At 42.0% G+C, this 15944-nt stretch overlaps 1 protein-coding gene across 1 annotated transcript in view; it reads right to left on the bottom strand.

Moving 5' to 3' along the window:
- mta3 (metastasis associated 1 family, member 3) overlaps positions 1–9365 on the bottom strand; it is a 28925-nt gene extending 19560 nt beyond the window's left edge. Inside the window, exons 1-6 of the mRNA XM_061709068.1 lie at positions 9147–9365; positions 7240–7307; positions 4835–4928; positions 1783–1909; positions 1556–1619; positions 540–657 (exon numbers count right to left, since the gene is read on the bottom strand). Coding sequence (XP_061565052.1) covers positions 540–657; positions 1556–1619; positions 1783–1909; positions 4835–4928; positions 7240–7307; positions 9147–9174 — 499 coding nt within the window. The 5' untranslated portion in view covers positions 9175–9365. The remainder of the gene's footprint in view (positions 1–539; positions 658–1555; positions 1620–1782; positions 1910–4834; positions 4929–7239; positions 7308–9146) is intronic.
- Between the last annotated feature and the right edge of the window lie 6579 nt (positions 9366–15944).

The raw sequence follows: 15944 nt of genomic DNA on the forward strand, positions 1-15944 counted from the left end.
TATACCCTTCTCTGTGAAAGGTGCTATACATATATCTTTTAAATAAACTTTATTTAGTTACAAGAGTTGCTAAATTGAAAACACTAGAAACACACAAGTCAGTTCACAAGCTACAGCTGCTACTCAGGGTTGAATATGACATTTACTCCCTGCCTGAAACTGCGATTGTTGATGGGGAAACTTGAGAATAGATGACAAACAAATAAATGATGTAATTATTGAAGAAGAAAAAAAGATAATTTCCACTGAATAATTTGGAAATTTTGCAATTGGCCCCAGTTTCCAATCACGTGTTCTGATCAGGAGATCGCCACTCAAAACTGCATTGATTCACTTCATTTTTGGTCCCTTATGGCAGTTTAAACTTATTTCCATTTATTAATTAGTCTAGTGTTGATTCAACTCTGGAATCTTCCATCATTGTCTAAAGATATTACACAAGCTATGATTTTACCAAATACAATACATTTGCTGTTGTTTTCAGAACAGGATTAATTTTGTTGAATAATGTTGCATCTATAACAAATGGCATCATGTACCCTCTTGTAACATTTCAGGTACATCTGCCTGAAAGCGCGGTCCCACTCTGATCTCCCCTTTGTCAGCCAACAGAGTCTTCTGCGTTGGGTCGTACACAAGCGAGTAGAAGAAGGTATCCTGAAGAAAGGAAGGAAATTACTACAAATTATAGAGTAAAAGTCCAGTTGTTAAATCAGTTTAATAGTTCACATGTCGGCATCTCAACAGTTAACCCTCTAGACCAGGGATCGGCAACCCAAAATGTTGAAAGAGCCATATTGGACCAAAAACACAAAAAACCAATGTCTGGAGCCGCAAATAAATGAAAATGAAAAGTCTTGTATAAGCCTTAGAATGAAGGCAAATGGCGAAAGGTGAAATGTCGAGAAAAAAGTCGAAATTTCGAGAAAAAAGTCGAAATGTTGAGAAAAAAGTCGAAATTTCGAGAAAAAAGTTGAAATGTCGAGATTAATGTTGAAGTACAATCTCGAGAAAAAAGTCGAAATGTCAAGAAAAGAGTCAAAATTTCGAGAAAAAAGCCGAAATGTTGAGAAAAAAGTCGAAATGACGAGAAAAAAGTCGAAATGACGAGAAAAAAGTCGAAATGTCGAGAAAAAAGTCGAAATGTCGAGAAAAAAGTCAAAATTATGAGAAAGAAAGAAAAGAAGATAAAGAAAAAAGGTAAAAAAAAAAAAGAAGAAAAAAAAGGTCAAACATTTCTGAAAAAGCTCCAGGAGCCACCAGGGCGGCGCTAAAGAGCCGCATGCGGCTCTAGAGCCGCGGGTTGCCGACACTTGCTCTAGACAGATAATTGGAAATTGCTTTATATCATCAATAGCTTCTGAGAGTGGACTGATGAGATAATTACCAAGTCCATCTATTTAATGTGATTAAATCTACTACTCAAGGGGGGGGATAACTACTTTCTTAAGAGTGTATTTGATCATTTTTCTTTTAAATTAAAGTAAAGTATGACATTCTAGGATACACTCTTAAACCAACAAGTAATAAAAGATTCCTGCACCCCACCACTTACCTCTTTGTCAAGGTACGAAAGAACTGATTCAGTCTCATTCAGTAACGCCACACTGCACTTCCCCCTGATAGAGAGCGAGAAAGGGAAGCACGCACCATGTATTACTCAGACAAAGGAAGTGGGTAGTGTTGTGATGTGCTTGTGGCTGAATGCTTGACCAGCCGTGGGCACAGCCTGCTGGTCACGCGCCGGACGGTCCACTGTGTGTGCAAGCTTGTGTGTAATACCTGATGTGTGTTGCAGGTAGACTCTCATACTGTCGGGAGAGGAAGAGCTCTCTGTGACGAAGCTGATGTTTCTGTTTTTCTGTCAGGTCTGTTTCTGTTGGGCTTTCCTTCTCCTCTTCCAACTCCTCTGCAGTGGCGCATACAGGGAAAATTACATCAGGAAACTTATTGGAAGATGTAACTATGTTTGCATCAAGTTTGGGGGCGAGGGGGGTAGTAACAGTTACATTACTGAAGAACAGACCATAGCTGTATGGATCCACTCATTTACCCATCAGACATGATACGGGACTTCAGGACTGAGCCGTTTCATTGATAGATAAATAGCTTCAACGCTTTGCATGACATCCTCCACTAAGAGGCCCAAACTATCACAAATACAACCAATAAAGAAATGTACTTTTAAGATCCATGCTCAACCATAAATACCTTCGTAGATGCTTTGCTGCAGCTCACTTAGCACACAGTTCTATATCACTATTAAATAACCAGGCATTAGATTATTTGACACTGAAAACTATAGTTTTACATATTTTTTCGGTTGGTACTTTGGCATTACAATAGTCTCATATTCTTCTAAAAGAATGCAATTTAAACATCTTATAGAAAGCATGTAAATCCAAATGTCAATTTCTAAACATTTTAAATGGTTTTGGATACATAATTTCAATCATCTCTGAGAGGTTAAAGACTGCCACAAAACTTAACTGCTGCATTTAAACACATTAAAATTATAAAAGGGTGTGAAGAGAAAGGAATCACGCTCAGCTAATTTTTGGCAGCTTTAAATGCCACAAAATATAATTGTATTCACATCTCTTGTGTAGGTGAAAGGGGATGCAACAACAACGGAGCCAATTCCAAAACTCTGAAGACAAAATAAGAAGTATAAGAGATACAAGACAACAATACATGAAATGGGAATCAGTGCAAAAGCAGTAGCAGGTCAGCTGCAAATCTCGCCAACTTGCTATTAAAGAAATACAGATGTGAATAAAATTGCAAAAACTTCTATTTGTCGTTGCAATATTGGACAAAGGTCACAACTGTTTATTTCAGTCGATAAAAGAATGAAATAAGCAGGGTATAAAACAAAGCATTTTCTCCATCTGTCTTTTCTTTGTATATATAAAAAAAAGTTTACGAAAAAAATGACAGAAATACAGTGCTACAAGTTTAGACCAAATCTGCCTTATTGTGACGTACATAAGGGAACAATAACAGGAGCCATCTGGGGGACCAGTTATTCACCCCAATTACAACTAGAAATATCCTCAATCAATAAAAACTGATTTAGAGCAAAACATGTACAATCTTTCAGCCAGAGACTTTCATTCAGTAGTTGAACATTTCAGCTTTGGCCCCTGTGAACATTGCAGGATAGGTTTTACCCCTATAAATCATACTTTTCCAAACTATAAATCAAATGGTTTTCTTGTTTACTGTGTAGGATGCAGCAATAAAATCTATTGTTTTTGTCCCGTTTCTCCTTCAGACCAGCTTTCCAGTGGATACCAAACAGCTTGTGGAACTGGCACAGCATTGTGATGATGTCTCTTGTGTGCTGTAGTTTCTGCATTTGTTCTTTGTGCTCGCAAAATCTAATTAAAATCAACCACTTTGATCACACACACACATTTACCCCCAACACATTCCTGTCAGTGCTCAGGGCTGAATGTCTCCCGTTGCTCTTTATCTCACTGCTGCTCATAAAAACAGAGATTGCCTCACCAGAAAGGAATAACTTATAAATGTGAGAAAGTGACTAATGGTTTGTTTGATTGCGGAAATGGGCACAGGTAAAAAGGGTTGCTTCACCGGCCATGTGATCCCTTTCTCTGCATTGACAAAAATGGTTGCACTGTGGTCAACGTGAAAACAAACATCTCGCTGGCAGCAAATGTTACAAAAGCCCCTTTCACGTTGGTGAATACCCCGCGGTTAACGCGCAAATCTACCGTGTCGTGTTTCCCTTTTACCTTGACCGACGCAGGGCGGCGTGTCGAGCTGCTCCATGAATAACTCTCCTCCGAGGGCAGTCTTAACCGCTGGTCGGGACTAATGTAAACAGAACTAACGCAGGGTAGCGGGTCGTGGGAGGGGTTTGTTGATCACGTACCCCGAGTACAACCCATTATTATTATTGTTTTATAAAATAAGGAAACAACTGATGAGAGTAACAACAGCAGCAGGACATCACAGGTAGGGCCTTTTATTAGCAAGATAAGTAACTGTGGAGACAAGGAGATCCGCGAGCTACTCGGCCTCGGAGCCGTGACGCCATAAACCGGCGTATGTTCAGAACCATAAAGGATGGTCCATTGTTTGAACAAGTAGCCACAAAAACGACAAACCGGAGTTAGCAAGAAGCAAAACCCAGCCAAAAAACGCCCATCACGAAATGTATCCATCCTCATTTTGAACATTACATCTGTCTGACACCACATATCACCCTACTGATGCAGGGATTATACATCATGTTTCAATTATGTTTCGCAGAGAACGCCTCCCGACTCGCCTTCAGGCCCGAGGTGCCAACGCACGTTAAACACACGTTCATTGTCCAGCGATATTAGCGGGATCCAATCTAAAAACGCCTCATGTAAAAAGGACCAAAGTGAAAATGCTGCTGGAAATGAGTAAAATGCAGATATTATAATGACATTCCTGAATGATTTTCAAATTCAGCTAAAAGCCAAACACAGGTTTGCTATATATTTTCCTATGACCAATGAATGGGTGGTGTCAAAGATATCAGAAGTGTTTAAAACAAAACAAATGAGCACCCCAAAATCCTATTGTTTGTGTTGCCTTATCAGCTCCAAAACCCAAAGCAATGCATCTTTGAATGATCCTAAAACAGAAAAAAATAAGTCTATCCTCACATTTGGGAAGCTAAATCCAGCAAATATCCCCAGCTGTCAGTTAATCGATCAATACATTTTTACTGTTTCAGCTGTTCACAAGAGAAACCGGGCCGTCTGAAATGGGACTGCAGCTTTCATTTGCTTGCGACGTGTCGAGTGAAAGTCTGAAAGAGGTTACTACTCACTTGCATGTTTATCTGCGAGCTGGATGAGGCTGTGAGAGATATCTCTCCTTCTGTAGAAACAAACCACCTTGGCCTCCACATTCCCACTCGCAGTCTGAAACGGTAGGAGAAAGATCCAGGTTGACAGAAGCAGCAACACCTCCCTACATAATTCTTAAATTTCCCCAGTGAACTGGCGCCTTTGTGTAATCATCAAGCTATGCTGCTGTGACAGGCTGACCAAGGCAGCAGTGTTTTCTGAAAAGATGATTGATTTATTGTTTCGCCATATAATTAAGCCTACAGGATTAAAGACTCGGCCAGCATTTAATGCTATGACTGATGTGGGGCGACTGAATGTGGGAGTAGAACATTTGACTGCCTGCCTGCACGACCTACTGGTTTTCTCTTTCTTTCTTTTCTTTTCCCATTAAACTAATTTTGAAGGAATTGCAGGATAGACCAGGTGGTTTACAAGTCAATAAGTATGAAAACAAAATAGCAGAAATATATTGTAATACGATGGATTATCATACATTTCACACCATCAATTTCTCGCAGATTTTCACATCCATTTTTTAACACCAGTGGCTTTTATTTAAAAGGGGAGAGTGGCAGGAAACGGGCATAGAAAATGACCGACAACAAAAGGTCAGGACTTGAACCTGGTCCAGCTGCAACACTCTTATATTTATAACCAAAAAAAAAGGTCTTGATGTCTCATTTTGTCCTTTGACCACTTATGACTTTTCAAACATAACATCAACCCCTTTAGCAATGAATTATCTATTGCTTATGTTCACACTCCCAACCCTAATCCAATAAAATATCCAATTAGAATCTGGTCTTTATCACTGACAGTTTACATTACGGTAAATATTTGAAGTGATCAGATCTGTGCATCCTTGCTGATCTCTCCTAATCCATATGGCTGCTAAGGTAACCCTCATAGACTTTATAATTTTTATTCTAACATTATTATTTTGCATATCTGCAATTTTTACTTACTTGTTGTTTTTACTTTAATTGTTTTGCACTGAGCAAAGGAGAAACTCTTTTCTTGGTTCTCAAAGGTGTTTCACCTTCAACCCAGAGAAGACCATCAGTTCAAACTGACTAGTAGGAAGTTTCAAGCTTATAAACTGTTGGAATGATATGCAAATCATTGACTCTGCCAACACTTCTGCGGGTCATTAGAGATGACTGCAAATCTACACCTGCGCTATGGCAACCTACACACAGAAGTGATGTAAACAAACTAAAATGGAGGGCAGTGGACTAGCTTTGTTACTGTTACTAATGGTTGTGTGAAGCCTCAATAAAATGTTTCAACAAGTTACGAGAGTTAAGACAGGTGTTTCACACACCCTTCTAACATCAGCTGATAAATTGCCGAAGTGAGTAATTGCCGAAAAACATGTTAGGTATTTAAAAACCTAAATATTCTTGTCTGACGAGAATCAGAAAGTTAAATTGTAAGTTACGAGAGAGCACCAGAGATGGAGGGTGTTTTCACGTCCTACTTCATGTCAGTACAGCTGGCTGCATGGTCCAGGCAATTTAGCTACTAACTAACAGAGCTAAGGCCAACTAATGGAGGAATCCTTCATCATTTCCATCACTCTGGTAGACATATGCATTGTTTGTATTGCATTGCAAAAGACAAAGGCGGTTTGAAGTCCTATACGAGCAACCAGACCAGTTTGAAATGCATTTTTGCAAATCAGAGTCGAAGCACCTTTGAAACCACGTTTGTTTGTGGGTGGAATCATATTTGTCAGAAATAATAAATAAATAGAAAAAAAAAAGAAAAGAAATGCATTTCATGTGGTACTTGAGTGTTCGCACTGTCGAAAAAAAATAAATCTATATAAATACAATCCAGATATGCTAAAAATCTGATGTGGTCTGGCATTGTGAACAAAGCCTGAATTAAAAACGGACTAATGTCCTAATCGTAACATAAGCAGCAGAGCACATGGCAAACTCATACACGTAAAAGATCTTGAGTAGCACTATTAACCAAAAAATTATTGTTTTGTCTTTAGTGACAACAAGAGAACCGACACACATACCAAATAGGTTCAAACTGATACCTCTGGATTTTATCACATATTAGTGGGACAAAATACCAGATGACAATGCATTTGAACCTCGTAAAAGCATCCACATTTAGCACCTTTGCCATAATGTCACAAAAGTTTTTGAACTGCTCATTTCAGCCACCATCGATGCAAACATGCACACGCCCCCCAAAAAGGTGTGTCTAATAGTAATAACGACAGTTAGGAGACAGGAGGGCACCTGTTCTTTCAGTTAGACAATAAACATTTAAAATCCACAAAACACAAGAGACACAATCTAAACGAGCAGTGGATAGGAGGAGAATCCAAGGTATTCACCCTCAAGCACAAACACTGCATTACCTTGTTGAGTTCTTCTATCCGGCGGATCAGGTAAGGGTTACTGGAGGAGTTTTCAAAGAAAACATAATCTGCAAATCAGACACAGAGAGATTACCTCAACACATCAAATGACCAAACTGAATAATCCAGTAGAATGAGTTAGAATAATGTTTGAAGATGTGCACTGCAGATTAAACAAAACTTCCATCCCACACTCACGGAGGACTATCCAAGAGTGAAACTGGCTTTGTAACTTGTGCAGCGTTCTCCTTCATGCATTAAATACACCACTTAGCAGCCAATCATTTGTTTATGTGTAACCATTTTAAGAAAGGATTTCATTCTCAGTGATTATTATATTCTTAAAATATTAAAAAAACAGGTCTTGACACCAAAAATGAAGTGTATCTGTGATATGCCTGCATCCCCTAAAAATACTAAATTATTAGGCAAATAGCTCAATTCATATAATCTGATGTGCAAGATTGTCAGTTTATCATCATTTTTCTTATATGCGAGCCAGATGTACAGCCACTCAGCACAACTTTGGTCAATAACAACTGCTTCATTCATGCACATTTGAAATACTGCACTTATGATGCTCATGGCACAAAATCCAATGCAAAAATAATCTGGATATTCAGATCCAGATTAGAAGAAGAAATAAAGAAATTGACATTCACTTCTTTACGGTTAAGAGAAAATAAGTGATTATTATTATTATTATTATTATTATTACTCTAATGAGCTCTCAACACTCATAGAGTCGCAGAGTAATCAATCACTGTGCAATAATAATAATAACAATAACCACAATAATATGCTGTAACAATGCACCTTTCAATAACCATGTCTACCTCATACTGCTGCACCTTTCACTTTTTTTTTTTTTTTTTTAAATTGTATATGTTAATAAGAGCCATATGTTTATTTACTTTACAGTGAGCAAAATAACCCTGTCTTGTTTGACCTGACTTGGCCAATAAACCTGATTCTGATTCTGAATATCTAATTTTGCAATAACACCCCAGTTGTTGTGCTGTACCCCACGGCTGCAGGATTGCAAAATAGTAACCTGAAGATTTAGCAGTACTCATATTAACTATATCCACCTGTTCCTTTAAAGTGTGTTTATGAAAAAGGCATGGTAAAACTTAAAGAGGTGCCCACAGGCCCGAGGAAGCTGGGGTTTACGATTACACCTGAAGGCACCGGGACAACTTCACTAAAAAGGTGACAATATCTGGCCAGTAAATATCACACTGTGGTTTTTAATATCTCCAACACACAGGTCTGCACTGATCTGGGCTGATCTGCCACCTGGGTGTTGTAAAGGTGTGAGATCCGAGAGGACGAGCCGCCATGAACAGAGACAATAACTGGAGCTACAGCAGCTGCTTCATCGCATCCCCCGGGTTAATGGCGCTAAGAATGATGCACAAAGAGCAGGGTTAACCCAGGCGGCCGTGTGCGCCATGCTCGGGCTCGGTTCGGGGTCTGATCCGTGCAGCCCTGCTGCTAGCGCTAGCTGGTGATGGTAACGCAGCTAGCGCGTTAAGGTGATTTATGGTCCCGCGTTACATCGACGCAGAGCCTACGGCGTACGGTGCGCGTCGCCGCGTACCCTACGCCGTAGGTTCTGCGTCGATTTAAGCGTCGATTTAACGCAGAACCATAATTGAGTCTTTAGCCGCCTAGCCTAGCCGCGAGGCCCGACCCGGTCCGGTCCTGAACCCCGGGACAGCACCGCCTTCCCGGTCCGGTCCACCGGCCCCGCGCCGCCGCCGCGGGCCGGTCCCGCCGGCACGTGAGTGGCCCGGGGAGTGAGGGGGTGGGGGGGTACCCGGCTCCGGAGCTCTGGAGCCCCAGATCCCCGGATCCGGGCCACCCGGGGGGACCAGCGGGGCTGCAGGTCCACATTGACGTACCTCCGACCCGGTACATGTTGGCCGCCATGTCTGCCTCTGCCGCCGCTCCTTCAGCTCAGCCCGCTCAGGGGGGAGGCATGAACCCAGCAGAGACGCGGTTCCTCCTGGAGCTGGAGCTGCTGCTGCTGCTGCTGGTGGTGGTGGTGCCGACACTCCGGATGTGAACCCGGAGAGATGCAGCCCCCCCTCCTCTCCTCCTGCTGGCCGGAGCGGAGCAGACTCACCACAGACCAGTTCAGTCTCTGCTCTGAGCAGTTAACACTAAAGGTGAAGGGTCAGGTTTGATCATCAAAATCTCTCAGGGTTAATCATATTGTTTTTATGTTTTTGCTTTTCAATTCAATTCAATTTTATTTATATACCACTACTACTACTACTACCAATACTACTACTACTACTACCAATACTACTACTACTACTACCACCATTACTACTACTACTACTACCACTACTACTACCAATACTACTACTACTAATACTACTACTACTACCAATACTACTACTACCAATACTACTACTACTACTACTACTACTACCAATACTACTACTACTACTACCACCATTACTACTACTACTACTACTACTACTACTACCACCATTACTACTACTACTACTACTACTACTACTACTACCAATACTACTACTACTAATACTACTACTACTACTACTACTACTACTACCAATACTACTACTACTACTACTACTACTACTACTACCACTACTACCAATACTACTACTACTACTACTACTACTACTACTACTACTACTACCACTACTACCAATACTACTACTACTACTACTACTACCAATACTACTACTACTACTACTACTACCAATACTACTACTACTACTACTACTACTACTAATAATAATAATAATAATAATAATAATACTACTACTAATCATTTATTGTGCTTACCTTTCTTGTTTATTTGTCCTAAACAGCCAACAGTGTGTGTCACAGCTTACTTAACTGTTATATTCGTAAATCATAATTTGAAAGGTTTTGGGCATGTAGTGTCTACTCATCTCAAATTCTTCTCACCATCTTCCTTTTATCCTATGGGACTACTTTATGCACGATCAATTGATATATGGATGAAATATGGAGCCCTAAACAAGTTGTTTAAACTAACTGATCATGTTTTAACACAGTTATGGTGGTAAACAGTTCTAAAAAAAAAAGGACCCATTGCTAAGAGCACATAAACACAGCACAAGTTGACCCAACATCAAATGTATTTACATAAATGTTCATGTTCGTTTTCATCTGTCATTTTCCATGACTCCCTGGAAGAAGAGATCCTGTATCTTAATAGGCTAACTCTTCTTGTCTGTATAAATCTTCTTATCTGTATCTAGACAACTCATGGATAAAATAACTTGACAATAAATTCATATTCATTCATTTATATAGTAATTCATTTAGAGAAGAGACAACAAAATCATGAAAATTATCAACAAAATGTACCCATGTTGCCCTGTTTATCATCAATCTGACCAGTAGACCCAACAAAATCATGAAAATCATTCAATTTAATTCAATTCAATTCAAATAATGTATTTCAAACCAATCAGACGAACCAAATACCAACCAACAACAAACAAAAACACCAAACAGAACAACCACCTTTGTTTAAAACGGGGATGGAAGAATCAGAGCTCATCTATTTGCAACCCCAGTCTTCACAAATTTCATCAACATCAAAAAGTAGACTCAACATCATCATGAATTCATATCCATCCATTATACAGTCATGTGATCACTGATCACTACACTCCCAAACTATCATAACTAGGCAAATGAGCCAAAGGTGTGTTTGCGAGTTTTGCTACCAGCAATAAATTGCTGACAGAGATTTGGTCTATCAAGCCCATCAACCTTTTCTCTGTGTACATGACACACAACAACACTGTTCAGTCGTTCCTGAGACATGGTGGCTCGAAGCCAGGTTTTCAGCCTTCTCAGGGCACTAAAACTCTTCTCTGCTTCACAGGAAGATGCTGGCACTACCAATAAAGGTCTAACCAGAGCCTCCACTTGTTCAAACAGTCCAAAAACAAAAAAAATTATGGAGTAGCAATACTTTTATTCTGTACACCTCAAAACGCACCGTGGATGTATTATTTTTTTAGAAATATATTTTTTAATAAATATTCTACATATTCAACCTTTAAGTCTGAAAATACATTTGTTCAATTTTGAATATTTTACGGTATTTTTATTGGGGGGGACAATTCATGTTTTTCAGAAATTGGGGGGGACATGTCCCGCCCATCCCCCCCGGGATCTGCACCCATGCTACTACTGCTAATACTACTACTACTACTGCTAATACTGCTAATACTACTACCACTACTACTGCTAATACTACTACCACTACTACTGCTAATACTACTACCACTACCAATACTACTACTACCAATACTACTACTACCACTAACCACTACTACTACTACTACTACTGCTGCTACTACTACTACTACTACTGCTATTACTACTACTACTGCTGCTGCTACTACTACTGCTAATACTACTACTACTACTACTACTGCTAATACTACTACCACTACTACTGCTAATACTACTACTGCTGCTACTACTACCGCTACTACTACCACTACTACTACTACTGCTGCTGCTGCTACTACTACTGCTACTACTACCAATACTGCTACTACTACCAATACTACTACTACTACCACTACTACTACTACTACTACTACTACTACCAATACTGCTACTACTACCAATACTACTACTACTACCAATACTACCACTACTACTACTACTAGTCTTGCAAATGACATTGTGGAGCCAAGTGATTGTGATGAACTCAATGAAAGGAGCACCAAACAAAATCCAAATTCAATATTTATTAGGAGGGTAGATGAAAGTGAAATTCTGGAAATACTACTACTACTGCTACTACTACTACAACCACTACTGCTACTACTACTACTACCACTATTACTACTACCACTACCACTACTACTACTACCACTACTACTGGGGACTGGTATGGAGGAAAGTTGATTTACAAACAGCAATGAATGAAAATGAACAAACTGCAAACTCCTCGTGGTAAATGAAGGAATAAAATTAGATTGTTTTGGTTATGTAAGTGTTATAAAACTAGAAATATCTCATGTGGAATATGTGAAAAGGCACATTTCGAGCAAACACCCCTTGAAAAACGTGGGTCATAAAATTTCAGTCATGTCTATTAGAAACTGCTGTCATGTAAGAGTCTGATGAATATTAATACATATCACGACCACCCACACCTTCCTGCGATCACTCAAATAACAACAATATATATTAGGCCCCATCCATCCATCTATCCATCCATCCACCAATCCATCCATCAATAAGCACTTTATCCTGTTCAGGGTTATGGGATATTTCTGAAATGTTATTTCTATAAAAAGACATGAGGTATCATTTACTTTCATAGTCAGTGGTGAAAGTAAAGTAAAAGAAAAACAACAATACAATGTATCTTTATTTTTCTATCGCCACTAAAAAAATAGACAAATATTTCAAAATTAAGGAAAATGGGGGAAAAAAAGAAAATTTTTAATTTTTAAATAATTTGTGAATAAATTAGTAATGAATGCATTTGTATGGTTAAAGAGTGGGCTAACTATACATCCATCCATCCATCCATCCATCTATTTTCCGCCGCTTATCCGGGTCGCGGGGGCAGAAGCCTCAACAGAGATGCTTCTCCCAGAGATCCTTCACCCCAGACACTTCCTCCAGCTCTTCCGAGGGGAGTCCAAGACGTTCCCAGGCCAGCCGAGAGACATAGTCTCTCTAGCGTGTCCTGGGTCTTCCCAGGGGTCTCCTCCCGGTGGGACATGCCTGGAACACCTCCCTAGGGAGGCGTCCAGGAGGATCCGATACAGATGCCCAAGTCACCTCAGCTGACTCCTCTCCATGTGAAGGAGCAGCGGCTCGACTCCGAGCGCCTCCCGGGTGACCGAACTCCTCACCCTATCTCTAAGGGAGCGTCCAGCCACCCTGCGGAGGAAACTCATCTCGGCCGCTTGTATCCGCGATCTTGTCCTTTCGGTCACTACCCAAAGTTCATGACCATAGGTGAGGGTAGGGGCGTAGATTGACTGGTAAATCGAGAGCTTCGCTTTTCGACTCAACTCTTTCTTCACCACGACGGTCCGGTACATCGACCGCATAACTGCAGCTGCTGCACCGATCCGTCTGTCAATCTCACGCTCCATCATTCCCTTACTCGTGAACAAGACCCCGAGATACCTGAACTCCTCCACCTGAGGCAGGACTTCTCCACCCACCCGGAGAAGGCACGCCACCCTTTCCCGATGGAGAACCATGGCCTCGGTTATGGAGGTGCTGATTCTCATCCCTGCCGCGTCGCACCTGGCTTCAAACCGCTCCAGCACATGCTGAAGGTCCCGGTCCGATGAAGCCAACAGGACAACATCATCTGCAAAAAGCAGAGATGAAATCCCAAACCGGATCCCCTCCGGCCCCTGGCTATGCCTAGAAATCCCGTCCATAAAAATTATGAACAGGACCTGTGACAAAGGGAAGCCCTGCCGAAGTTAAACATGCACTGGGAACAAGTCTGAATTACTGCCGGCAATGCGAACCAAACTCCTGCTCCGATCATATAGAGACCGGACAGCCCTTAACAGAAGGCCCCGGACCCCATACTCACTGAGCGCCCCCCACAGAATGGCACGAGGGACACGGTCAAATGCCTTCTCCAGATCCACAAAACGCATGTAGACTGGTTGGGCAAATTCCCATGAACCCTCGAGCACCCTGCGGAGGGTGTAGAGCTGGTCCAGTGTTCCACGACCGGGACGAAAACCGCATTGTTCCTCCTGAATCCGAGGTTTGACTATCGGCTGTATTCTCCTCTCCAGTACCCTGGAGTAGACTTTCCCGGGGAGGCTGAAAAGTGTGATCCCCCTATAATTGGAGCACACTCTCCGGTCCCCCTTTTTAAAAAAGAGGGACCACCACCCCGTTTTGCCACTCCAGCGGTACTGTCCCCTTCCTCCATGCAATGTTGCAGAGGCGTGTCAACCAAGACAGCCCTAGGACATCCAGAGAATTGAGGAACTCAGGGCGAATCTCATCCACCCCCGGTGCCACCGAGGAGCTTACGAACCACCTCAGTGACCTTGGCTTGGGTGATGGATGAGCACATCCTCGAGTCCACACTCTGCTTCCTCAATGGAAGGCATGTCAGTCAGATTGAGAAGATCCTTGAAGTATTCCTTCCACCGTCCAACGATGTCCCCAGTCGAGGTCAACAACTCCCCACCCGCACCGTGAATGCTGTTAGCAGAGTACTGCTTCTCCCTTCCGAGGCGCCGAACGGTCCGCCAGAATTTTCTCGAGGCCGACCGAAAGTCTTCTTCCATGGCCTCACCGAACTCCTCCCAGACCCGAGTTTTTGCCTCCAGGACTACCCGAGCCGCGGCTTGCTTGGCCTGCCGGTACCCATCTACTGCGTCAGGAGTCCCACAGGCTAACATAGCCCGGTAGGAGTCCTTCTTCAGTCTGACGGCATCCTTTACTTCCGGTATCCACCACTGGGTTCTAGTTAACTATACAATCAAGAATTAAAGGGATTGTGACATGAAAAACAAATTTTTCTTGATTTTTTGTGTTTAGTTGGGTGTCTTGACATCAATTACACCCAAAAAAAACGAACTTTTAACATTCAGTGTATTGTGTGCTTTCTGGGAATTTCCGCATAATTATGCAAAAACGGCGCATCTGGTTGGGTGGCGGACCTATACGTATAGGTCCGCTAAATCACCGCCCCCTCCACCCAGCTCCCTGCCCATCAGCACTGAGCCGCGGGCTGGAGGGAGAGAGACGGCCACCGCCTCTCTCCTCTCCACCCGCGCTCTCCTTTTTTTTTCGCCTATGACCTCAGATCAGACGAGACAACCCGCTGAATTTAAGCATATTACTAAGCGGAGGAAATGAAACTAACAAGGATTCCCTCAGTAGCGGCGAGCGAAGAGGGAAGAGCTCAGCGCCGAATCCCCGTCCGAGCGGCGGGCGTGGGAAATGTGGCGTATGGAAGACCGCTTGCCCGGTGTCGGTCGGGGGCCTGAGTCCTTCTGATCGAGGCTCAGCCCGTGGACGGTGTGCAAGACAAAATCACATACCATTGATCCACTGTCTGCTGTGTGCGGGGAGTTTGGGGGAGAGGAGGAGTGGAGGATGGGGGGGGAGGCGGGGGGGTGGCGGTTGGGAGGAGTAGCGGGGCAATGATTTACAGGAAAGGGGGAGAAGGACGCGTTTTTCACTGCGCAAAAAACACCGTCATAAAAAAAGCCAGGCATGGAGTACTGGAGTGAAGTTTTTCTTGTTATACCCTTTTAGACACATTTGAGGGATATTGGACAAGACTTTTAATAGTGTTAAAAGCATGTTAAAAATTATGTCACAATACCTTTAAACTTCAATTTCACCCTCTGTTGATAATTCAATTTTTTTAATTTGAAATATTTCAGTTTTTCTTTACGGCTAGGGCAGCACCATGGCTTGGTGGTTTGCGGATTATTGCGTGGTTTTGCAGTCTAAAAACACGTATGTCAGGTTAATTGGGGAGTGTTGTTGCTTGTCTCTAAGGACAGGTGTACCACTGCCTTCTGCCTGAAGAGAGCTGGGGTAGTCTCCAGAAGATCCCTGTCACCCTGAATAGGAATAAACAATGGATTACTGGATGGATAATAAAATGATTTGATATGAAACAATTGTTAAATGGTCATCAAACATCCTTAACA

The sequence above is a fragment of the Cololabis saira genome, chromosome 19, assembly GCF_033807715.1.
Source record: "Cololabis saira isolate AMF1-May2022 chromosome 19, fColSai1.1, whole genome shotgun sequence".
In the NCBI taxonomy this organism is placed as follows: Eukaryota; Metazoa; Chordata; class Actinopteri; order Beloniformes; family Belonidae; genus Cololabis; species Cololabis saira.